Source organism: Onychostoma macrolepis, chromosome 02, assembly GCF_012432095.1.
Source record: "Onychostoma macrolepis isolate SWU-2019 chromosome 02, ASM1243209v1, whole genome shotgun sequence".
Lineage (NCBI taxonomy): Eukaryota > Metazoa > Chordata > Actinopteri > Cypriniformes > Cyprinidae > Onychostoma > Onychostoma macrolepis.
In genome coordinates, this window is record NC_081156.1 from 27,444,442 (window position 1) to 27,469,276 (window position 24,835).

Consider the following 24,835-nt stretch of genomic DNA (forward strand, 5'->3'; position numbering starts at 1 on the left):
AGGTTACTTTGGAAATGTAATTGGTTACAGATTACAAGTTACAAGTTACCCTACTTAAAATGTAATAAGTAGTGTAACTTTTCAATTACTTTATTAAAGTAATGTAACTGATTACTTTTTGATTACTTTTCTAAATTTGTCTGATCTGTTAATCATTTTCAAACATGCAAACCAGGCAGGGTTAACCTTACAGTAGTACAGTTCAAAATCCTTTATCACTTGAATTAAGATTATAATATTTAAATTTTAAAGGAGACATTGGATGCCAAATATCTTCATTTGCATGTAAATGTGTCTTGGCAGTGTGTGGACACAGCCACCCTACAATGATAAAAATTCACTCCTTTTTTTTTAATCCCCCAAACACCTAAACAGTCTCAATTATCAAGCCATTTTGATTTTGGAGTGAATAACCAGCGCTCTCTAAGAAGTAAGACCCTTGAGCAAGGCACCGAACCCCCAACTGCTCCCTGGGTGCCGCAGCAATATGGCTGCTCCGGGTGTGTGTGTGTGTGCGCGTGCACTTGGATGGGTTAAATGCAGAGCACAAATTCCGAGTATGGGTCACCATACTTGACCACACCTCACTTCACTTCACTTTCACTTTCACTAAATTCGTTTATGTCTGGTTGTGCAAATCATTTTACTCCAGACTGTTTTCTGAATTAGGTACAATTCAAGGCAGGTTTTGTTAAAAAGTTAAAACTCAAGGATGGATCAGTACCCATTGTTCATGATCCAGCACCTCCAGAAGAAGTAAGTCTCACACTACATTTTTTATGATTATTTGCAAATCGCCTTTGCTTTTCCACAGAAGAGAAGGGCGGGGTGAGCAGAGCTCATTAGCATGTAGAGAGATATGCAGCAAAATGAGTAGCTGTGAACAGAGCTGCTTTTGACAAGGTAAAAAGGGTGTTGTTTTTCACGACCACTGAGACCATTTCAAGAATACCCTAAAGAATCATACCAACTTTGTGGAAAATGGGCATCCGATGTCCCCTTTGAAGCACAGCCACCACAAAACCAGACTTACTTTAAAAACATTCTGAGGTTAAATACAGATTTAAAATCATAACAAGATATAGTTTAATAGCTATTTTGATACTGTTTTTGAAATCAAATCTTTGCATAGCTATGACAGGAAACACTGGAATCTAACAATGCCTTAGAAAAAAAAAACATAAAAAATAAAGCATATACATAAACCCATATAGGAAATATAAGAGTTATCGGATAAGCATGTTATAAACTTCTGAAACATTGGTGTTTCATATTTTAGAGCAGTCACTGCAATTTATGAAAGAAATCAATTAAATCTGTATGTGGGAGTGTGTGTGAAAAAATCAGATGTAACCCCCTTTGTAATCCTTAACATTTTCATACTGTAATTTAATTACACAGTTTTTCTTAGTAACTGTAACTAATTACAATTACTTTTATTTTGTAATTAAATTACGTAATTCCATTACATGTAACTAGTTACTCCCCAACACTGTATATAAGTCACACAATAATGTGTTTGATACATCTGTTATCATTCTGATCCTGTCAGTGGGGTCAAATTGTGTAAAATGTACAGATGTAACCAAGGCTATGTGAACTTAAAGTCTGTTTATTTTATTTTAAAGATGACCGAGCAACAATGGGCTTCTGTGTTTCACAAGTCTTGGTGGTTTGTCCCAGGTACGTATTCTATGAAGTCTTATACTTATTTTGTATTAGAAATCTTAACTTTAATCGACCTAATAATAAAGCTTTCTCACACGTGCTGCGCTGCATGCGTCATCACAAGTGGAGTATTTTCCTCTAATGGTCGTTCACTGTGTTTTGATGCCTTGTATTAGAATGTGTTTCTATATTGCTTTAATTGTAGCGAGCAATTGAAATACACACACTTTTTTATTATTATTATTATTATTGTGTATTTCTGACCATATGATAACTATTAAAATTTACTGGGGTGATTTACAGCAGAGCGTCGTACCTCTCGCTGTTGATGACCGAGCAACATTGGGCCTCAGCGTTTCACCAGTGTTTGTTTGTTTGTTTGTCCCAGGTTCAAAAAGAGGAAGCCTTGAGTGACTGGTCACCTTCTCTCAGCATGTTTCTTCCCACCCAGACAGAGTCACATACAGGTATGTGTACTGTTTATCATGTATCCAGCAGTCCAAACTAACCTTGTGGGACTCCACAGCCTATACCACCAAGAGAATGGGGCACAAATATTAAAAACGGCAGGGATTGTGATAACTGGGATGCAGATATGGCAAGAGTTTCGTCAAAACCAGTTTTCCACAGAACACAGAAGAAAAAACATGCATGTTTCCACATTATTTAATGTTAATATCATTGTTGGACAGTTGACAGTAGCCATTGATTTCTATAGTATGGAAAAAATACTACAAAAGTCAGTGGCTTCTGTTTTGTTACCAACTTTATTCAAAATATCATCTTTTGAGTTCAACAGAAGAAGGAAACTCATACAGGTTTGGAACAAGTAAATGATGACAGAATTTTAATTATTGGGTGAACAATCCCTTTAAGTTCAAATGTCGTGTGCCCTCAGTAGTGAGTATTCTTCATGGTCCAGATTCAAATAATATTGGCAATAGACAAGAATGAGACAACTAAGAGAGTTGCTCTCGCAGTGATGTTTATTGAGTGATCTGTACTCAGTGTTACAGAGTGTTTTCTGTGGTGAAACAAAATACATCAGGAGAAAAACACACTCACAAAATGTGAAAATACACAACATTCAGGGAACTTTCATGACTCCTATTAAAAGCTGATAAAGTAAAATATCTGCTGGAGAAATCATTATACTTTTATTCATACTGTACTACTTGGTTACACTTGGTTATAATGATTTCATATTCATATTTGCCTTGTATAACCTGTTGCTATAGGTTAACAGAGTAGAATAAGTGCTAATTTGCTGTAGATTACAATATAGGTATATTTCAAAACCTTCTGTTGCAAAATTTACATAAACCATATACGTAGATAAAATAAACATGATAAAATAAATGTACTCTTACTCTTACATACCAAATCTGAGAGAAAATGATTGTACATTTTTCCTGCCCATTTGAAAATAAATCAAGAACTACATTTTACTGAAATACAACACATATAGTAATGAATAACGTAATGTGCCAAATTATAAATTTCATCAATCTTGTGTGAAGACAGTATTATTATTATTATTATTATTGATTGGACTGCTACTGTCATTGGTGACTGTCATTGATATTCATACATTTAGCTCTTATACTCCACAATCATTATTTTTATTATTCAGAAATCTGGCATGTGTCATTTCAGCAGAGACTTCAGAACATCTTACAGTTGCCGATTTATTTTGGAGCTCACACTTCTAATATGCAGTTTATTTGCTGAATCACTGAATCATCTATATTTTTAAATCACACAGTTTAACCTTTGATTCTGTTCTAGAAAAGAAAACAGATAATGCATTGAAATTGAACCCAGCATAGAGAGGCTGAGTGAATGTGGTCTGGACTCTGTGAATGAGGGTCATTGTGTCAGAGACGCTGTAGAAGGACAGAGTTCCTGCACTGTGATCCACATACACCCCTATTCTAGAGGAGCTGGAGACATCAGGGAGATCAGTCCTTTTGTCATTGTGCCAGAATGAGCAATTGGACCCATAGCAGGCCAAACTCCAGGACTGATCATTACAACCAAACTCACTCTCATCACCCCGTCCCTTCCTGCTGATGCTCTTATATGACACGGATATATCCACCCGACCACTCCACTCAACCTCCCAGTAACAGCGTCCACACACTCCCTCTCTACACAACACCTGTGACCAGTGAACAAATCTGTCTGGATGATCAGGATACGGCTGCAGTTTATTAGTGTAAGTAATCACTCTGTTCCTCTCAGACAAACAGAGAAGTTTGTTCACCGTGTTTAAATCCACATTGAGCTGATGTGAATCTAATAGAGACAGAGCATATAAAACACATGTAAATCAGGAAGCCTAAACTTCACTCATTAAAACTTTTTATAGACCATAACACTGTTAAAGTGAAGGTATCAGAGAGCCTGTACTTTTGATATCAAGTGACATGTGACATGTGACCCACATCATAAAACTGTCTATATGAATTGTCAGAGTCCCTTTGTTCTTTAGTTGCACAATAGAAATTGTATTTTATTTGATTGTATTTCTCAATTTCTTTTAGTAAAAGGTTGTAGACTAGTAATTCAAGATAAGAAAATCCATTTCATTTATTGGCTCTAGTTCTGTGTTCATAAAAAAAAATAAACTGATTAAATACTGAAGGAATACAACTGATCTGAATCTTGTGTGAAATAAGAATCATGATTGACGTTTGTGTATTTAATTGAGTTTAGTTTGCATGTTTCAGTCGGTTGAATTTCATTATAGAGTAGGTTTGATAGTGTTTAGTCTTGTTGTGTGTTTGTTTGAGACTTACATTGTAGAAACTCCTTCCTGGTCTTGGGCTCAGGGGTAGGATTGTTCATAATATCTGTTACTATGGAAACCAATGATTTACTTTTATGGTAATTCACATAAAAAGGGAAACTAAATCAAACCCATATCAGATTCATATATGCTTTGTACAGTGTTACAATATGATGAATGGCATACTTCTCTAATAAAAGAAAGAGTTATTGTTTTACCTTTACTAGATAGCCTTTTTATCTCCTCTCTGCAGAAATGCTCCAGTTTCTCTTTCAGTTGAGTCATGGATTTTTCAACATCATCAAAAAAGAGATGAGAACTGACAGTGATGCTGGGTGAGTCTGTAAATCCAGGAGGAACAGAGAGAGACTGGAAACGCTACATAGACACAAAGACACAAGAGAAACACCAGATAAAGACAGAAACATTTGACAGCAACACAATCTCTGTATAACACGCTCTTCCCTTCCTAAAGACCACTGTCCTGTTCATCAGATCTCTGTTACCTGGAGGAAATGGATGTGATCGTCTGTGTGTAAAAGCTGCTCCAGCTCAGCGTTTCTCCTCCTCAGATCTTCAATCTCCTGCTCCAGTCGCTTCAGTTGTTCTTCAGCTCGACTCACTTCAGCCTTTTCCTGATCTCTGATCAGCTGTGTCACCTCAGAGCGGCTTCTCTCAATGCAGCGGATCAGATCAGTAAAGATCCTCTCACTGTCCTCCACTGCTGTCTGTGCAGAGTGCTGTTAGGACACACAGAGAGAGAAGCATCAGAATCAGTCCATTCACTCAGCTCTTACTGCTGCCTCACAGCCTGCTCTCCACAGTGAGCTTCAGTGGGACTGAAAGAGCTCCAGCACTGGCTCCTCACTGACTGACTGGAGGAGCGTCCTAACTAGGGTTTGGTACCGAAACCCCCTATATAACTGGTGGAGCTTCTGCGTGAGGACGCCCTCCGCTTCCAGTATTAATAGATTTTAGTTGGATTAGGGAGGTTAGGTTTATTGTGAATTTATGAAAATTAGTTGTTTTGTATTTACTTACATTTATATATTGACATAGTTTTAACGTTTAATATATTGTTCAATTTAAAGATTTCATTTTTTTTATAAAAAAAGCTGTTCTTTTAATGTCATCCACCGTCATTTTTGGGCTCCTTTTTTAAGTATTGGTTCAGGCACCTGTGTACTGTTTTAAAGGTATCGATTTAGCACCGGTATCGTAACAAACTCGAACGATACCCAACCCTAGTCCTAACTGAGTCTGAAGAGCTCTTCTGCAGCCAGCAGTTGTTGCTCTGGTCAAAACTCACCTTGTGAGATTCCACAGCTTTCCTCAGCTTCAGAAGCTCCTCCTTTCTATTCTGGATTCTCTGGCAGAATTTTCTCTGGGTTTTTTCCAGCTGTCGCTGCAGAAGTTTAAAAACATGTTCAAAGTCCATTTGTCACATACTTTTTTGATGACAGTTAATTACAGCTGTAAGAGACTGCCACAAAATGAATAGTAACAAAGTGAAACATATGAAGATAAACTGAATAGTTACATATTAATATTATTACTATTTAGAATTACTCAGTCATCTTTGAGTGTAGGCTATAGCTATTATGGAATGGTCATTTTTTTTAATTTAGTACAAGTATTAGTATTGTCTTTCAGTTCATACCTGTTTCTCTGTCCACTCAGCAACTGCTGATACAGTCTCATGGTTTTTGTGCACATCCATTGTACACAGATAACATATGCACTGCTGATCAGTATGACAAAAAATTTCCAGCGGTTTATCATGTAGAGGACAGATCATCTCCTGCAGTCGTCTAGTGGCGTCCATCACTTTATGTCGCTTTCCGGAGTGAAATTCTTCATGCCGTTTAAAATGATTTTGACAAAAAGATTCCAGACATGTCAGACAGGACTTGATGGCTTTATATTTTCTCCCAGTACAGACGTCGCACTCCACATCTCCAGATCTAGTGTAACACTGAGCAGGACGAGCAGCTTGTAGTTTTGTCTTCTCGAGTTTTTCCAGCACTGAAGCCATCATGGTGTTTTTACCTAAAACAGGTCTTGGAATGAAGGTCTGTCTGCACTGAGGACACCTGACTTTCTTCTGATCGTCCTGATCCCAGCAGCCTGTAATACAGCTCATACAGTAACTGTGTCCACAGGGGATGGTCACAGGATCCTTCAGTAGATCCAGGCAAATTGAACAGCTGAACTGATCCTGAACCACTGAAATACTGGATTCCGCCATTTTAATGCTCAACAATGGATCACATATAGTTTTTTTCTGAACTGAGCAGTTTCCTGATTTTGTGTTTAAGAATCATGCACAAATGGGTGTGCCAATAAGGCAATAAAAAGTTGCACAATATAGGACAGCCTCAATGAGCTGCAAGAATGCAAAGCTACAGTGAGCCAGTGCTCATCTTCTGGGGCCAGTTGTTCAAAAAGTTTAATCTGGATCAGAATGATCTTGATTTGGAAATCCCATGTTTTGCTATCCAGGATCAGGAAACCCATCTTACTTTTGTGCTGTTTTTTTTCAAATCAAAATTGGATTGGATCACCTTGATCCAGATGCACACTTTTTCAGATTTCCAAATCTGGATTACTAGTGCTCTATGGTGCCCCTAAAGGGACATGGTAATGGGGGGGAAATGCCAATATTTTGCATTCTAGTTTTTCATTGCATTTACACAAATAACTACTTCTGACTGGTCCATCTCTAATGATTGTGCCAATGTAGTTTACAATCAGTGATTAAAAAAAAAAAAATACTTAAATTAAATGTAATATTTTTGTTTGATATTGACAGCCGTTTGGGGATTTGGGGATATATTACATGTTAAAATGTTGTATTTTTTGGACCAGTTTTAAAGTTTTATTACATTTTGTTCCTGAAATCCACCCTTCTGCTGGGATCAGAATAATCCCAGCAGAAGTATCCCAATCTTACTAAAACATTTGAACACAAACTGAGGATTTAATCCAGATCAAAACCAAGATTGGATTTTGTGATCTAATCCGAATTCAGAATCCTTTTTTTCTTTTGAACAACCCATTTTCAAGATTTGATCCAATCTGATGGCCAAAATCTGATCAGATTACTTCTGAACTGGCCCCTGTATCTAATGTTTCTTTATGGTCCAAAAAACAAAAAGGAAGTAAATCAAACCAAAAATATAGACAAAAATTAGAGACTTGAGAGAGTTGCCCAGGCAGTGATTTTTGAGTGAAATGTATCCAGTGTTACAGTGTTTTCTGTGGTAAAATAGAACACATCAACAGAAATATGCACTCACAATGTGAAAATACACAGAGGTTTTATGACTCTTATCAAAACTAATCAAGCAAAATATATTTTGACTTACTGATATTGATCAACAAAGTAGACCAATAAGCTCTAGCTTGCTTGTTAACTATTACAATTTAGGTGCAAAATTTAAACACATTTTACTGAAATAGAACACATATAGTATAAGAATACATGTATGAAACCTAGAAACTTGCAGGGTGATACAGCTGTGTATAATTCACTTCAACTTAGTCCAAGTATTTTTATAAAACTCATTTTATAACAATGTACACCGTGGGCTGTTGAATGCGAAATTTCGTCACTCTCTGAAGACTTGAACATACACAATGTATATAGCCTGATATTACTTGTGTTACTGTCAAAGTCAATTTCAGTGTAATATTCATTCATTTCTTTCTTAGACTCAACAGTCATCGTGAAATCATATAAAAGTTTTTTTTTTTTTAATGAACAATGATCAGTGTTGATTTATTTATTAGAAAGTAAAAGATATCATTGTCAAAGTTGCTGATTTATTATGAAGCTCAAACTGTTAATATGCTATTTTATTTGTAGAATCAAGTAGTATCGCATTTATAATTTACATAGTTTAACTTTTGATACACTATTACATACTTGACTGAACTCAAATCCAGGATAGAGAGGCTGAGTGAATGTGGTCTGGACTCTGTGAATGAGGGTCATTGTGTCAGAGACGCTGTAGAAGGACAGAGTTCCTGCACTGTGATCCACATACACCCCTATTCTAGAGGAGCTGGAGACTCTAGGGAGTTTAGTCTGTTTGTTATTGTGCCAGAATGAGCAGCTGGAGTCAGAGCAGAACAAACACCAGGACTGATCATTACATCCAAATCTACTCTCATCACCCCGTCCTTTCCTGCTGATACTTTTATATGACACTGATATATCCACCTCACCACTCCACTCAACTTCCCAGTAGCAGCGTCCACACACTCTCTCTCTACACAACACCTGCTCCCAGTAGTCAAATCTGTCTGGATGATCAGGATATACATGGACTGTGGCAGTGTATTCAATCACTCTGTTCCTCTCAGACAGGTGGAGCTTTTTATTCGCTGTGTTTAAATCCATAGTGAGCTGATGATGAGAATCTAATGGAGATAGAGCACACAATCCATATGTAAATCATCAAATTTCAATCATTAAAATAAACATTTTACATAAAGTTTTACTTTTAGTTTTTTTATGCACAGTAAAAGTTCAAGTAAAGATAACTGAGTATATGAATTGTCAGATTCTGTCTTTACATGCAAAGTAGAAATTATATTTTGTTGTTTGAGTGATTATATTTCTCAAATTGTTTTAGTAGAAAGTTGTAGATAAACTGTAAACTATGGCTTTACACTATGGCTGCCATTGCATCAAGTACTTTCATTTTATTTGTTGACTGTAGTACTGTGTTCATGTAACATAAACTGACTCAGTTTGATGAAGGTATACAGTCAAACCAAAAACTATTCAGACATCAGATATAATTTTTGATTTTTTTTTACTAGTGGATGCAAGTGAGGACAGCAAAATAAAGTAAACTGTGACATACTCATAAACTCTTCATACAGTGGACTACCAGTAAAATTGATACAAATTTGGGACCAAAATTATTCAGACACTTTGACCCGACCATGTTTTGCTTAAATGTTTTTCTTTAATTGCTAATGCAAACTTTTTACACCATAGACTGAACAAAATTAAGCATTGCTTGGTAATTGGTTGCCCTAAATTGGTATTATCTAATATTGTGTACTTAAATTTAACAGTTGAGAGCTGACAGCTATTCAACATTCATTACATTTCTATCAAAGTTATCTGACATTATCAAGAATGAATTTGTTCTTCTGACAGTTTAACTCTGAGTTCTTGTTATATTTTATTACCATTTTCTTAACTAAAGCGGATAAACTGAAAATGTGAGAAATGTTGAAGGTGTCTGAATAAATTTTGGTTTGACTGTATAAGGATTTGAAATGTGTCTAATGTGACATGAGAATCTTTATTCATGAACTGATGTTTGTGTTCATAGTTATGTATTTTAGAATATAATTTTATATGAGTTTATTCTGCAATTTTAATATAGAGCAGGTTAAAACTTGTTCAGAGAGACTTACATTGAAGGAACTCCTCCCTGGTCTTGGGTTCAGAGGTAGGAATGATCTCAGTGTATGTTACTATGGAAACCAACAGATCTGTGTTATAATCCACATACTGTATAAAGAGAAACTATCAAAACCATGTGACATTCAGATATTGATATGCTTTGTATATACTGAATATTAAGTTATTACGTGATACAGTATGTATTACCTATTTTTCTCATAAAAGGAAAGGGTAGTGTTTTACCTCTACCAGCTATCTTCTCTATCTCCTCTCTGCAGAAATACTCCAGTTTCTTGCTCAGTTGAGAAACAGATTTACCAACATCATCAAAAGAGAGACGAGAACTGACAGTGATGCTGGGTGAGTCTGTAGATCCAGGAGGAACAGAGAGAGACTGGAAACTCTACACAGATACAAAGACACAAGAGAAACACCAGCTAAAGACACAGAAACATTTGATAGAAACACAATCTCTGTACAACATGCTCTTCGCTTAAAGACCTAAAGACCACTGTCCTGTTCATCAGATCTCTGTTACCTGGAGGAAATGGATGTGATCGTCTGTGTGTGAAAGCTGCTCCAGCTCAGCGTCTCTCCTCCTCAGATCTTCAATCTCCTGCTCCAGTCGCTTCAGTTGTTCTTCAGCTCGACTCACTTCAGCCTTTTCCTGATCTCTGATCAGCCGTGTCACCTCAGAGCGGCTTCTCTCAATGCAGCGGATCAGATCAGTAAAGATCCTCTCACTGTCCTCCACTGCTGTCTGTGCAGAGCGCTGTTAGGACACACAGAGAGAGAAGCATCAGAATCAGTCCATTCACTCAGCTCTTACTGCTGCCTCACAGCCTGCTCTCCACAGTGAGCTTCAGTGGGACTGAAAGAGCTCCAGCACTGGCTCCTCACTGACTGACTGGAGGAGAGTCCTAACTGAGTCTCAAACAGCTCTTCAGCAGCCAGCAGTTGTTCTTCTGCTCAAAACTCACCTTGTGAGACTCTACAGCCTCTTTCAGCTCCTCAAGCTCCTTCTGTCTCTCCTGGATTCTCTGCTGGAATTTTCTTTGCATCTCTCCCAACTGTCTCTGTAGGAATAACAAATAATCATGAATCTGAATCATACTGCATGCTAAAAACAAGTAAATAGCTATCCTTCGTGATATGAGATAAATATCAGGTCATACCTGTTTCTCAGTCCTCTCTGCTGCAGCTGACACAGTGTCATGGTTTTTGTGTTCATCCATTGTACAAGGATAACATATACAGTGCTGATCTGTACGACAGTAAACCTCCAGCAGTTTATCATGTTGAGGGCAGATCATCTCCTGCAGTCGTCCAGTGGCGTCCATTAGATTGTGTCTCTTACCTTTGAAGAAAGTCTCATGTTGTTCAAGATGATTTTGACAGTAAGAGTTCAGACAGTCCAGACAGGACTTGATGGCTTTATTTTTGTCCCCAGTACAGACATCACACTCCACATCTCCAGATCCAGAGTAACACTGAGCAGGTCGAATATCTTGTAGTTTTATCTTCTTGAGTTTCTCCACCACTTCAGCCAGCATGGTGTTTTTACCTAAAACAGGTCTTGGAGTGAAGGTCTGTCTGCACTGAGGACAGCTGTAGACTCCCTTCTGATCGTCCTGATCCCAGCAGCCTGTAATACAGCTCATACAGTAACTGTGTCCACATGTAAGGGCCACTGGATCCTTCAGTAAATCCAGACAGATTGAGCAGTTAAATTCTTCCTGAGACCATGGAATACTGGCGTCTGCCATTTTGCTGCGTAGAGGCATATAGAACTGCTTGACTTTAGTTTTCTCCAAGCTGAGGCGTTTCCCGCCTCTGTGTTTAAGAAACGTGTTCAAACAGTTGTGTCAGTAAGGTTCTAAAAGATCGTCTGTAGAACAGCGTCATACGCAGACTCGATAATACTTTAACTTAAACCAGAGCCGATGAGAAACAGAGTTGCAACACTCCCATAAGCTTCCATAGGAACTGAGGAATGCGGAAGTAAAGCGTATCATGGAGCAGTTTTTTTTTTCAACTTTCAAAATTACAAAATTCAGCAGCAAGTTCTTCTCATATTTCTCATATTTACACATTTTGTAAATACAAATTTAGACAGTTTTAATAAAATAAAAAACAAAGTAATAATTAAAAAGAGGAAAACAAAATTATACAAGATAACACAATTAGAGAAAAAAATAAAAGGGCATCACAAGCATATTTTAAATTCATTTAGCAGAGACACAGTCCTTTGGGCTTTACGATGTTTTAAAGACTTTATAAATTCTAAATAAACTTTAAAGACTGTTTGAAAATGAGCAAAATTGGGTTTTAAGTTACTCCATTTCATTTGATGAATAGAAATTTTTCTAATAGCAAAAACAGATCAGTAATATTCGGTACTGTGTTACAAATAAAACAAAAAAAGTGTCCTTTAAAATTGCTCACAGAATATATCCTGTTAAAGAAACAGAGCGTTTTCATCTGGATATAGGCTAGATTACAACTGCTCTTTCTGTAATTGTAAAAAAAAGTGTCTATTGTGCTTTTATTTTTTGAATGTCCCTGTTCATCTTTGTTGTGGTCTGAAATATCACAATTTCTAAGTGTTAAAATGAACTGCACCCTAGTCTTAAATTTATCATTTGTTTTACTTCATTCAAATTGAGCAGCCAATAGTTCCAAACAACCAATAGTTCCAGTATTGCAGCCCATTCATTTCAGTGCTTCTCAAGCACATTCGCCAGAAAGTTGAGGAAATTACATCAGTTTTGGGCATTTTAACGCATTAGTTTACCTCTCGGGAATCTCAACGGCTCTGACTTTAGCTTTCTGACTTTTGAACGTTTATGCAATGAATGGGGTTTGAAAATGGGATTTGACAAAAAAAAAAAAAAAACACAGTTGAGATTTTAAATATATATATTTAACAAAGATATTACTGACATTTGGATTACGAACTGGTAATTAAAGAATAAGTATTAAGTACTATAAAAATTAAAAAACAAAAAAACAAAACAAAATTAAGCTCTTTCTGTTGAACGTCCACTAGATGACAGTGTCGTACAGAAACCCAGTTGGCGAGCTGTAGTGTTCCAGAAGAGGGCGCGCTCATACACTGTGGAATTTTCCATATCTGACTGTTTGTGCCAAACGCATGATACAGCACATTCTACGCTCAAACAGCTTGACACACTCTTGTTAGATCATTCAAATATACGAAATATATTCTTTCTGATTACAAAATTCAAAACAGCTCGAATGCACCCAGTATATTATAATACGCAGTATTCAACACTCATATAAAGCTAAAAAGCAAAATTGATTAACTATACTTAACTGTACATGTAAAGTAATTTGTTATTTACATAATACTACAGTTAAGAAGTGAGAATTTGGAAGGAAGAGAGTGGAAGAAACCAACGTAGCGATAAAAGACTTCATTGTATTATTTTTGAGTAGCTATTGCTGAAACCATCTTGAAGGATATGTTAAGCTGCTTTCCTGGTCTTAGGTGATTCAAACTGGTCTCCCAGCTGGTGTTCATATGCTTTAGCTGGTTAGCAAGCTGATCTTCCAGCTTGACTAGTTGAAAAGTGCCTAAAACCCGTCAGCCAACAGACCGGCCTAACTAGGTTTTAAGACTTAATATTAAGACTTTGGTTTAGCTCATATCTTGATACAAATCATTTTTAGACACATACACAATTAATAGTACTGCTCAAAATTCAGGTCTGACCATGTAGGAAGATAATATACATTTACAAAAATATTTTATTAAAAATAGATGTCAGTGCTCTGTACAGTGTTAAAGAAGGGCAGGGCATACAATCTGTTATATTAACATCAATCTAATTGAGAGATTAATTGAAAACATAAGCTATTTAAATATTAAACCAAATCCATTTTCTGCCCAGACTTCATAGAATAGTTCATCATAGAAACACAGAAATGTGACTGGCTGTAAGTGAAGATAAAGTTGACTAGCATAGTCTGAGAAAACAGAAGATACACACACACACACCGGCATCCTAACAGCTGAAATATGAGGAATTCTGTTCAGTTAATGCCACTTGTCTGATTTAGAGAATCTGTATTCTTATTACTCACAAAAGCCTCTTTTCTTTCACAATTCTTTTCTACTATCATAAACAATGAAATACAAATGACTGAGATTTAAAATAATACACAATATTACATCAAAAGCAACTTTGGTGACATCCACATAAGTATCATGTTCACAATTCATAATGTTACACCTTTTTCCTTCGTTCATGCAAAAGTCATGTACTGTTCGTCACGTTATATGAACTGGAGCACAAATAAACTAAGCATTAAGCTCAAGAGTAATTTCCCTGCCTCTAGCTTCACAAAATGGATTTGAAAAAAATAAACATGTTCAAACAGGTTTCCAAAACTCTCCCTCCATCTAAAAACAGATAGATCATCCGCCTCAAAATCACTCTATTGGTTGAGCCAATGTTGCTATGTTGGGATGCTCAAACAAACAGAGCAATCAACCTACAAATGGTTCATTAATAGTTTGTCTCTGCATATTGAGAAGGTATGGTAAAACGTATTTTAACAAAATGACTTAATTTTACCGAGATGAAGCAAATGACATAGGTGTGCTTATGCTACAAATTGAACAAAAGAGTGCTAAATGAAAAATCTGTTAGTTAGGAGTAGTCTTAAAAGGACAGTTCACCCATAAAATTAACATTCTCATCACTTACTCACCCTCACGTAATTCCAAACCCGTATGACTTCGAAGGTATTTTGAAGAACTGGTTTTGTCTACACAATATAAGACAGTGAGGTCCAAAACAACATTGGACCCCACTGACTTGCATTGTATGGCCAAAAAAACAACAAAAAAACAATGAGACTTCTTTTAAAATGTCATCTTTTGTGTACAACAGAACAAAGAAACACATACAGCATACAAGCTGTACATTTTTGGGTGAACTATCCGTTTAAACACTTGCGTCAACATTATGTCACGTTTCTTGGTGAAGTTTTAGGTCATCGTTACATTCATCCATGAGCTCAAATGACAACTAATAAACAACTACAAACAGTTCAATCTAATGCACATAATTTCACTTACATTAAAAAAACAAAAAAAAACAATCAGTGGAAAGTTTTGTGTTTTAACAATTAGGCATTTAACACTGCACACATAAACAGCATTAACTAAAGTTGTGACTCTATACTAAAAATATAGCGATTTCCGGAGTACTACATTAGGTATTTTTTTATTCTATATTGAAATGTGCAAACTTGATTGAAATCTAATTTACATGAGGAAAAAGACCCAATTTAAATGCAAAATGTAATTTGTAGCTTTGTAGAGTCAGTGAGGTTTACTGAATAGATTGTCGCTGCTATTAATCCATCATTTTATGTTGCTTCAAATGGGTTTACAGTGTATTTACTGCTAAATTCTGTGCATATCAAAAATTAGCTTAACACCAAAAATGCTGTTTATGTGTGCAGTGTGTAGCCAGTTAACATGGCTACACACTTTTTTAGGATTTCAACCTAAAAAAGAAAAACACATATTTTTCCACACAAATCAATGAAGAGTTCCAGTTTTTTTAAAAACACAGAGAACAGCAATAGTATACGCCCATCTTAAAATGTAAGTGTGTGTGTGTGTGTGTGTGAGGAGCATCCTCAAAGCAACATTAGCAACTTCTTATAAAAACATTTGGCCAAACAAATGAACAAAACACGCTAAAATCCAGGCGATGCAACAGAAGAAGAGAAGAGACAGGTAGAGTGTGAATCACACAGTCCTTGTGCAGTGTTTGTGAGAGTTATTCTGGTTTGTGGCAGTAGATGTCTTTAAGAGCTTTGAGCTCTTCTATGAGAGTCTTATTCTGGTTTTCCAGCACAGCGACACGATTCTCCAAGCACTTCACGTATTCTTTCTTCTTTCTGCGACACTCGCGCGCCGCCTCCCTGCAATATGCAAATAAAAGGTCAGATGCGAACATGCACATCAGTGCATTAGTTTAAGCACATGACTCAGGTGTGTGTGTACCTGTTCTTCATCAGGCGGACTTCTCTTTTGCGTGTGGCCTCCTCTGCGTTCTGCTGTGGGCTGTGCATGGCCCCCGGTGATGCTGCCATAACGACGCCTGGTGGTAACCCTGATGACGGGGATCGGATCTGATATGCGGGCATGTCTCCTGTGGCAGCTACATGCACAAATATACACCAAAATGCATTATTTGACAAGATAAATAGGTAACATTTTAATTAATCATATGTTCAAGTCTACATAGTAACATTAATGCATTAGAAATTAAAATGGACAGTAATATATTTATAAATGAACACTACACAAAAAAGTAATAACTGCTGTAAAAAATGAGAACCATGTTGTAAAATGTTACCAATAAATGATGGTCAAAGGTGCATTCAATCTGTCTTAACATTTGTCTCAAGATATATATATATATATATATATATATATATATATATATATATATATATGTAGTCATAAGGGTCAGTATCTTAATAAATAGGCTTTCCATTGATGTATGGCTTGTTATGATAGGACAATATTTGGCCGAGATACAACTATTTGAAAATCTGGAATAAAAAAAATAAAAATAAAATAAAACTATTGAGAAAATCGCCTTTAAAGTTGTCCAAATTAAGTCCTGAGCAATGCATATTACTAATCAAAAATTAAGTTTTGATATATTTATGGTAGGAAATTTACAAAATATCTTGACAGAACATGATCTTTACTTAATATCCTAATGATTTTTGGCATAAAAGAAAAATGGATAATTTTGACCCATACAATGTATTGTTGGCTATTGCTACAAATATATCCGTGCTACCTGGTTTTGTAGCCCAGGGATATATATATATATATATATATAGTGCTAAGATATCAAAATAATAATAATAATAATTTTATTTATTCAATTTATTATTATTATTACTATTATTATTTCCAAACATATGGAAGCAAACAGAGTCCACAGAGAAGGTTTTTAAAATAGGATATAAAAAATATCTTTATTTTTGCAATTCTCATTCTGGAGCATAATTCCATGTTAATTATAAGTGTATAAGTCCATATAATTTAACCAATAACAACAATAATAAAAATCATCATTATTATTACTTCCAAACATATGGAAGCAAACAGAACTGTTATCTTGAGAAAACCAAATATAATAATAATAATAATCATTATTTTTGCAATTCTAGTTCTGCTTGAGCTGCAAGAGGTTTAATTTGTATCTTAAAACTCATAAAAGAAAAATATATATCAGTGGTGATATATTCTTGTTCTAAGACACCAAAATAAAAATAAATAAGTGTATGATTTACCATTATTATTGATAATAATTAGAATAAAAATATTGAGCTAAGACACCAAAATAAATAAATAAGTGTATGATTTATCATCATTATTATTGACAATAATGAGAATGAAAAAAAAAATTATTTCCATACATATGGGAGTCCATAAAGAAGTAAGTTGTTAATTTCAAGTAAATAGCATATTGTAGTTTATTTATTTGTTATTTTTTTGTTTAATATTAAACTAGTGAAAAAGACTTGGACACTTGCTGAAAATTAGCCATTGACCAGGTATATTTCATCTGACCAATAAAACGACGCATAACACTGAATCTAACCAATCAGCTGTGACTTCTATTGTGACCAGGCTTCAAAAAGCAGTTCTAATTGGACTCATTAGTTTAAAGCAATAAATCCAAAACAATAACAACAAGCAGTTATATAAAAGACTTCACATCCACACACACACAACATTAAAAACACCAAATGCAACATTTAAAAAGCAAACTGAAGTACTGTTACAGTACAAACCGTTTTAAAGCTGCTATCAGACAATGTTCCCATCAGTAAACGTCCTTCAACAAACTGGATATGCTTTGACTTAACATGTATGTAAGTATGTGTGTGTGTGAGTGTGTGTGTGCGTTTGTTATCAGACAATGTGACAAAATGCTGACGTCACTGCGTGCGTCGTTGCCCAAACCCCCGCCCGACTCCTGCTCTCTCTCCGCCTCTCCCTCTCCCTCCATCTCGGCTTCGGCCCGCTTCCAGGAAACAGACTGACGTCAAACAGAAAGCCCCTCCCTCCCTCCCCCCTCATTCTCTCGCTGCTTTTGTCTGCCTCTTTCTCAATGATTCATGTGTGTGAATAGACAGGCACATTCTGCAGCCTGATTTCGTAAAACACAAAATGTCAATGAGTGTGTTTATGACTGAGAAGAAAGTTTCAACCACATAAAAGGAAAGAACCAAAAGAAGCACATAAACATGTGTCATTCTTCCACTGTCTGTGGTCTGACTTTCTCAGAATGTTTACAAACTTTTGCACATGATAAAACTTCTTTTTGCTTTTTATCAGCATTGCAGGAATGAAATACTGCAATAAACACTTATTAATAGTGGTATCTGCTATTATAATTTATTATTATAGTCTATTATTATATTAACTAAATTAAACACTTTTGAGATTGTTGACATTTTCTGCAGGCTGTACTACATTTAAAAAATAAATAGCATTTTATAATTACTGTTGTGTTATTTTATATGTTTAGAATAATAACTATATTTATAATTCTACTTAATATTGTACTTGCATTATTATTATATGAACTTATTATTATATTAAATTCATATTATTATATGAATATTAACTAAGAGATTGCATTCAATATATGGAAAAAAAATACTACACCACAGAATCATTTCAAATTTACTAGTAAAAAAGTGATTAAAACGCAACTAAAAACCAACAAAATGAAATGTCCCATATTTACTTAAAAAACAAAAATACACAACTTCAGGAATGCATTAGAATGCAATACATTAGCATCACACTGGCTTTTCCCTTATAAAACACACACACACACACACACTCTTTCTCTCACCTGACTCCGTCTCTTCCCCAGTCACTGCCATCTCTATGCTGTAGTAATCCAGTTGTGATTGTGTTTTGGGCACTATCTACTGTTTCCTCTGTATTTCCTCTTAAAGCTCTCTCTTCCTTTCAGCTGGTTCACTGAGTGACTTTCTCTCTCATACACTCTTTCTGACTATCTTAGTTTGAGTTGTGACAGTTAGTGTTTTGCCTTTAACCCTCCCTCTCGCTTTCTCTCTCTCTCTCTCACTTTCTCTCTCTCTCTCTCTCTCTCTCTCTCTCACTCTCAGTCAGATTACTATTAAAGGCATTGACATCACTATGACATCACAGCAGTCTCACAGGGAAATAACATACTGTCTCTGGAGAATGCCCTCCCCACACCCGTCTGTGTGTGTGTGTGTGTGTGTGTGTGTGTGTAAGAGGACACTTGCTTTGTAATTAAACATCCAGCTTAAATTCATGACCTGAAGAGAAGAGAAGAGAAGAGAAGAGAAGAGAAGAGAAGAGAAGAGAGAAGAGAAGAGAAGAGAAGAGAAGAGAAGAGAAGAGAAGAGAAGAGAAGAGAAGAGAAGACAAGGAGGGAGAAGTTGTTGAGTGTGATGTATTTTTAGATCGTGATGACGCAAAAGCATTTCAGCACAAACAAAAGGATACTGTGCCCATTTCACCTCATAACACTAACACAGGCATCTGAAATGGTACACACACACACACACACTCATATGTCAGTCGTCCTATCACACTGTTTACATACAGTAGATAAATAACTCATATCGGTTTCAACAGGTCTGAAATCATTTGAAACGGTCTGTCTGTTCTGCTCAGTGCTGCAGTACTTTAACTATTGAATACTTTATTAATATTACAGTTTTAAACATTTTTTTTTAGTTACTTTGATTCAAACTTCACAAACACACACACACACACACACACACAAAAACATTAGACTAGATACCCTGGGAAATAGAATTAGAAAAAAAACACATGGTTTTCATAAGTATATTGTTTTGTTTGTAGTAAAATTATGTAAACATCCATAAAATATTATACATTATATTATTATGTTATTTATTCATGAATATAAAATATAATATAAATTTATACTTGTATAAACCAATAAATATAATTAAAATATGTGACCCTGGACCACAAAACCAGTCTTTAGTAGCACGCACGGGTATATTTGTAGCAATAGCCAATAATACATTATACGGGTCAAAATTATCGATTTTCAAAAATCATTAGGATATTAAGTAAAGATATTTTGTAAATTTCCTACCGTAAATATATCAGAACTTAATTTTTGATTAGTAATACGCATTGCTAAGAACATCATTTAGACATCTTTAAAGGTGATTTTCTCAGTATTTTAATTTTTTGCACCCTCAGATTCCAGATTTTCAAATAGTTGTATCTCGGCCAAATATTGCCCTATCCGAACAAACCATACATCAATGGAAAGCTTTCAGATGATTTATGGCTATAGATGATTGATTTCAGAATTTATTCAGCTTTCAGATGATGTATAAATCTCAATTTAAAAAAATGGACCCTTATGACTGGTTTTGTGGTCCAGGGTCACATATATAAATATTGAAACATAATTAATTACAAATATTGCACATTGTTATTAAATATTATATAAATTAAGTACTATATTTATATTTGTATAAAAACTATCTCTTACCTCACTAAATTTAGCATTTTTATTTTAGATTTATGCTTATAAAACAAGAAATAAAAAAAAAATAAAAAACAGTTTGCCCATAGGGTAAGACGCATATAAAATAATTACAAATATCTTAAATACTTGCTGAAAACTAATTTTAATATCTCAAGAATGTTTAGATATTCTATACTGGATAACAGGACCAAAATATTAAAGTGCCCCTATTATGGATTTTTGAAAATTACCTTTCATGCAGTGTGTAACACAGCTCTAAGCGAATGAAAACATCCTGCAAAGTTTTAAATCTGAAAGTGCACCGTGTATAAAGTTATTGTCTCTCAAAAGAAAGAGTCGACTCTGAATCATTGAAACGAGTCGTTTTTAAAACGAATCTTAAGCCGTTTCATGTTGACGTCAACATGAAACATTAGCATATTGCCGGCCCACCTGTTGCCACTAGGTGCAGCTTTTGGAGCGTTAAAAATAGCTGTTTCCCCGGTAAATGGCTGTACACAAAGCAGCACTGCTCTCTGCTTTAAATGAAATCGACCAATCAGACCAATCACCGCAGATTAAGGTCACGCAAAGGAGGGGTTTGGAAAAATGAATCATTGAGCGAATCGTTTGGGAGTCGTTGAGCAAATAAGGTAAAAATAAATGCATATTATAAGAAAATGAAAGTGTTTTTTGACCTCGCATGCATGTCAACCTGTTGCTGGGGACTCCCAAAACCAAAATATGAACCTTTCATAACCCATAATAGGGGCACTTTAAGGCAATGATTTGTTCAGCATAAGTCTTCATGTTAAATGTACCAGGGTATCATGGTACATTTATTATTATAGTTATTAAGGGTATTTATTCAAAGCTCACATTCAAAGTTGGATTTCCAATAAATAGTGAGTCAGTTGACATGCTCAACCCTTATCTTTGCAAATCAAGGAGATTTTCAACCGTAGTTTGTCAACGTCACATTTAACCATTTTTTTTCTCAGTTCCTGCAAAGTCTGGAACTTCAGCACGTAATAAAACAAGTCTAAAAATTTTCCCACAATGCAATGTGGATTCAGAGCCCAGCATCAGCAAACACAGCTCATACACACATTTGTTTTTATAACATGCTGAAAAATACATTTAACCTCTTCCTGCCTGAATTCAGAAACAAAAGAAGTATTTTCTACTAGAAAAGTTGATAAAAGTTGGAGTGTCTTACCCTGAACGAGCACCTGTCCAGCAGTGAGCAGTAGCTGTTGGCCGGGGTCTCCAGACTGGGCGCCGTACTGCAGAATAGTGGCCCCAGGCTGCGGTGTGGTGGGAAGAGTCAGCGCCTGAACCCCCTGCAGGGCCTCTCCACCAGAGCCGGCCAGCTGTATCGCTCCACCCTGAGTGATTGCAACTGCACAGACACAAAACAATAAGACAGTTAGTCTTGAATCTGCACAAACACCTGTTATAACATGATAAGGGGTTGGGAAACATTTGTGAAATATCTATGTAATGTATTGCTCTTTCATAAGAATGGGCCAGTGAACAACAAAACCCCTCATTTTAAGGGTAACTACTTGAGTTCATACTTGATGCCGCACAAAGACATAATAGTTTGTGAGCTGTGAGCTCAGACGTACTGTATTGCCCTGAGCTGGTCTGGTAGATTGAAGATGGTGTCGTCACTGTGGCAACACTGGAGGTGGCCAGGGCTTCTTCCTCCACTTTCTCCTCTTCCTCGATCTTAGGCACAGCAGGCACATCTGATGACAACTCATTAAGAATTTTCCTGAAAATACATATGTAAATAAAAACATTAACCTTATCTGACTTAAAATATCAGAATCTGTCACTAAATTAAAAAATAAAATAAAATATGTGTGCTGTTGTGGGACCCAAATTTTTTTCAAAACACTAATAAATACTATAATAGTTCATAAATAATGCTAAAAATGTTGCTCAAGAATTGATCTCACCTGTAAGACGGTCGTCTGGTCAGAATCTCTCTTCTCTTCTGAGGATCTGATGATGTTGCACCCGATCCACCAGTATCATCAGCTACCTGAAAACATCCAGACACACATATATGCATGTCTTAATGCCAAATGAGGCATTTGTGGAGGGGAAAATTATCAGTGAATAACTATTTCTGCAAAGTTTTCACTGTCTTTGAAAACAAAGGATATTCTATACAGGACATTCTTTTAAAATATATATTTTGTGAGGTATTGATGAAAAAAAAAAGTCATACAAGTTTGAAAAGACACGAGGGTGCTTAAATATTAATATAACTTGAATTTTTGGGTGTACTATTCCTTTAAAAAGCACAGTATACATAAAAAAACTGATTTTACATAAGTTTAGATAACAATTGTGCCAGTGACCATGAGTCTTCTATCTCCTCCTGAGCAGATTTGTTTTGTCTGACGTGGGCTGTGTGCGTGTGAGCGACAAGATCAGATGCATTGACTCTCACATTCCTCAAATCTCATTACTGCGCCGTACAGCTACTCTCACTCTTCTTGTTACTGTGTCAATCTGCTTCTCCTTCATCCCATTGATCCCGGGATGAGTAAACGTGCCCTGTGATTGGCTACAACTCTAACTGCTGTGATTGGTCAGTCTCTCCAGGTGAAGGAACAGGTAAATGAATAACAGGATTGTGCTTCAACGGTTCACAGATCAGCACACGTTTCAGTTTTATAAGAGTGGACTTTATAAATGGTAACTTTTACTAAGATTTACATTTAGACTGGTCCTGTAAAAATGTTTTAAACATACATACATACATACACACACACACACACACACACACACACATATATATATATATATATATATATACATATATGTATAGAAATAAAAACCCTGCACGTGTGTACCTGCACAGTTTGTATCTGAGGTGACTGGATAACAGAGGGCTGTGTGGTCTGAATGACTCCCTGCACCTGCAGTGTCTGTCCATCAGGTAATGACACCACAGACACACCCTCATTCATCTGAGAGAGAAACAGAGACAGACACTCTTTAGCCCAGTATTCTTATTGTTAACAAAATCTATTAAAAATTCATTTTCAAAATGAATTGAAATAAAGCTTAAATAAAATAAAACATAAATGTTAGATAAAAATACTTTTATTTCAGTTCATTGCCAAGGAAACATTCTAACTTGACAACAAGTTTACCTTGAGATACTATAGTAATTGTAAAATTGCTAAAAATAAATAAATAAACTACATAAATAAACTACATAAATAAATATATATATATATATATATATATATATATATATATATATATATATATATAAATAATACAAATGACTAAAAATTACAATAAAATAACAACAACAAAAACAAAACAAACTAAATTTCTTGTTTTAACTAAAACTAAAATGATTTAAAAACAAAACAATATTATTATTATTCGAATGATACTAAAGTAACACTGTTGGCAACTTAAATAAGATACATGTACGTAGAAGTCCTAAAATTACTAAAACTGCAATAAAAATAAATTAAAGCTTAATATTAAATCAAAATAGAAAAGAAAAAAATAGTGAAAGCACATAAAAATGACTAAATTCAAACTAAAATCAAATAAACAATATCATTATTATTAAATATAAACTATTATTAAACATAAAAATAAAAACTATTTAAAAATTCTAATTATTAATTAATACTTTAATGGTATAAAAATAATACTAAAATAACACACTGTTTAACAAAACAAATATAAAAAAATCGCATTTTGCACAGTTTGGTTCAAACTCTTTTTAACATTTAATCTGTAAATATTGCAATCAGAAACCACACATCATTTACCAGGGTATTACCATGTTTTCTGGACAGAGTATAATAATACTACTATGTTTTTTTATGGTAATACTATGTTATTACCATGTTATGGTAATTACCATGTTAAGTAACCTGAAGATACATATAAATCCTATGGTATATGAATACAATAATCAAACAATAATCTCATGGCAATAATTGAAACCCAGCATCACTATGGTACCTCCACACTTTTTTTTGCTAAGGACTGGAATTTGTAATAGTGTCTGTAAATAAGATTTTGAAACATTTTCCTGAGTTTATTCAAACATCAGTGCATTTGTGATTCAGTGTGGCATGATTTGCGCAACAGGTGTCACATCTGTGTAAAGCTTGTACCTGTGTGTGTGAGTGAGTCAGAGTCTTACTGTACCTCACTTGTTACTTTCTCAGTTGCACTGGCTTCCTGTTGTGCTAAGGTTGCAGTTTCCATGGCGATCGGCCTAGCAGCAGAACAGAGAGGAAATGCACAGTCAGCACTCTGTAGTCACAGGTCACAAGATTTTAAATGCCTACTGCATTTGACACA

General features: G+C 35.3%; 3 protein-coding genes and 1 long non-coding RNA gene across 7 annotated transcripts in view; 1 reads left to right on the plus strand and 3 right to left on the minus strand.

Annotated features, from left to right (window-relative positions):
* Window positions 1-1,625: 1,625 nt before the first annotated feature.
* LOC131551962 (uncharacterized) lies at window positions 1,626-3,532 on the plus strand. Its single transcript, XR_009273855.1, has 3 exons — window positions 1,626-1,683; window positions 2,057-2,135; window positions 3,457-3,532. It is a non-coding gene; the product is annotated as an uncharacterized LOC131551962 (long non-coding RNA).
* Window positions 2,648-8,155, minus strand: LOC131551715 (tripartite motif-containing protein 16-like). The gene is made up of 6 exons (XM_058794797.1): window positions 6,120-8,155; window positions 5,769-5,864; window positions 4,966-5,199; window positions 4,678-4,837; window positions 4,470-4,529; window positions 2,648-3,966 (listed from the first exon to the last, which is right to left on the minus strand). Exons 1-6 carry the CDS (start codon window positions 6,705-6,707, stop codon window positions 3,413-3,415), a joined length of 1,692 nt encoding a protein of 563 aa, XP_058650780.1. The 5' UTR covers window positions 6,708-8,155; the 3' UTR covers window positions 2,648-3,412.
* A 147-nt stretch (window positions 8,156-8,302) lies between these two features.
* On the minus strand, window positions 8,303-11,872 carry LOC131551711 (tripartite motif-containing protein 16-like). Its single transcript, XM_058794784.1, has 6 exons — window positions 11,063-11,872; window positions 10,868-10,963; window positions 10,426-10,659; window positions 10,131-10,290; window positions 9,899-9,958; window positions 8,303-8,884 (listed from the first exon to the last, which is right to left on the minus strand). The coding sequence occupies exons 1-6, from the start codon at window positions 11,669-11,671 to the stop codon at window positions 8,346-8,348; spliced, it is 1,698 nt and encodes a 565-aa protein (XP_058650767.1). The 5' UTR covers window positions 11,672-11,872; the 3' UTR covers window positions 8,303-8,345.
* A 1,768-nt stretch (window positions 11,873-13,640) lies between these two features.
* crema (cAMP responsive element modulator a) overlaps window positions 13,641-24,835 on the minus strand; it is a 12,525-nt gene continuing 1,330 nt past the window's right edge. Inside the window, exons 2-8 of one of the 4 annotated variants that reach the window (XM_058795049.1) lie at window positions 24,680-24,749; window positions 23,350-23,466; window positions 22,444-22,529; window positions 22,108-22,256; window positions 21,696-21,878; window positions 15,934-16,090; window positions 13,641-15,851 (exon numbers count right to left, since the gene is read on the minus strand). In XM_058795049.1, coding sequence (XP_058651032.1) covers window positions 15,707-15,851; window positions 15,934-16,090; window positions 21,696-21,878; window positions 22,108-22,256; window positions 22,444-22,529; window positions 23,350-23,466; window positions 24,680-24,739 — 897 coding nt within the window. In that variant the 5' untranslated portion in view covers window positions 24,740-24,749 and the 3' untranslated portion in view covers window positions 13,641-15,706. Of the gene's footprint in view, window positions 15,852-15,933; window positions 16,091-17,747; window positions 17,921-18,820; window positions 19,164-21,695; window positions 21,879-22,107; window positions 22,257-22,443; window positions 22,530-23,349; window positions 23,467-24,645; window positions 24,750-24,835 lie in introns of those variants that run through there. The other 3 variants (XM_058795058.1, XM_058795068.1, XM_058795076.1) reach the window with 3 other exon arrangements.

Bases quoted from the DNA above. Each gene is read 5' to 3' on its own strand.
- LOC131551711 (XM_058794784.1), bottom strand. From the start codon at position 11,671: ATGCCTCTACGCAGCAAAATGGCAGACGCCAGTATTCCATGGTCTCAG. The intron at 9,959-10,130 runs GTAAAACACTAC...TGGTTTCCATAG, and splicing joins AGAGAAGATAGCTGGTAGAG to TAACATACACTGAGATCATT. The intron at 8,885-9,898 runs GTAAGTCTCTCT...TATCTCCATTAG, and splicing joins CAGGGAGGAGTTCCTTCAAT to ATTCTCATCATCAGCTCACT.
- LOC131551715 (XM_058794797.1), bottom strand. From the start codon at position 6,707: ATGGCGGAATCCAGTATTTCAGTGGTTCAGGATCAGTTCAGCTGTTCA. The intron at 4,838-4,965 runs GTAACAGAGATC...GTGTCTATGTAG, and splicing joins ATCACATCCATTTCCTCCAG to CGTTTCCAGTCTCTCTCTGT. The intron at 4,530-4,677 runs GTAAAACAATAA...TGGTTTCCATAG, and splicing joins AAAAAGGCTATCTAGTAAAG to TAACAGATATTATGAACAAT.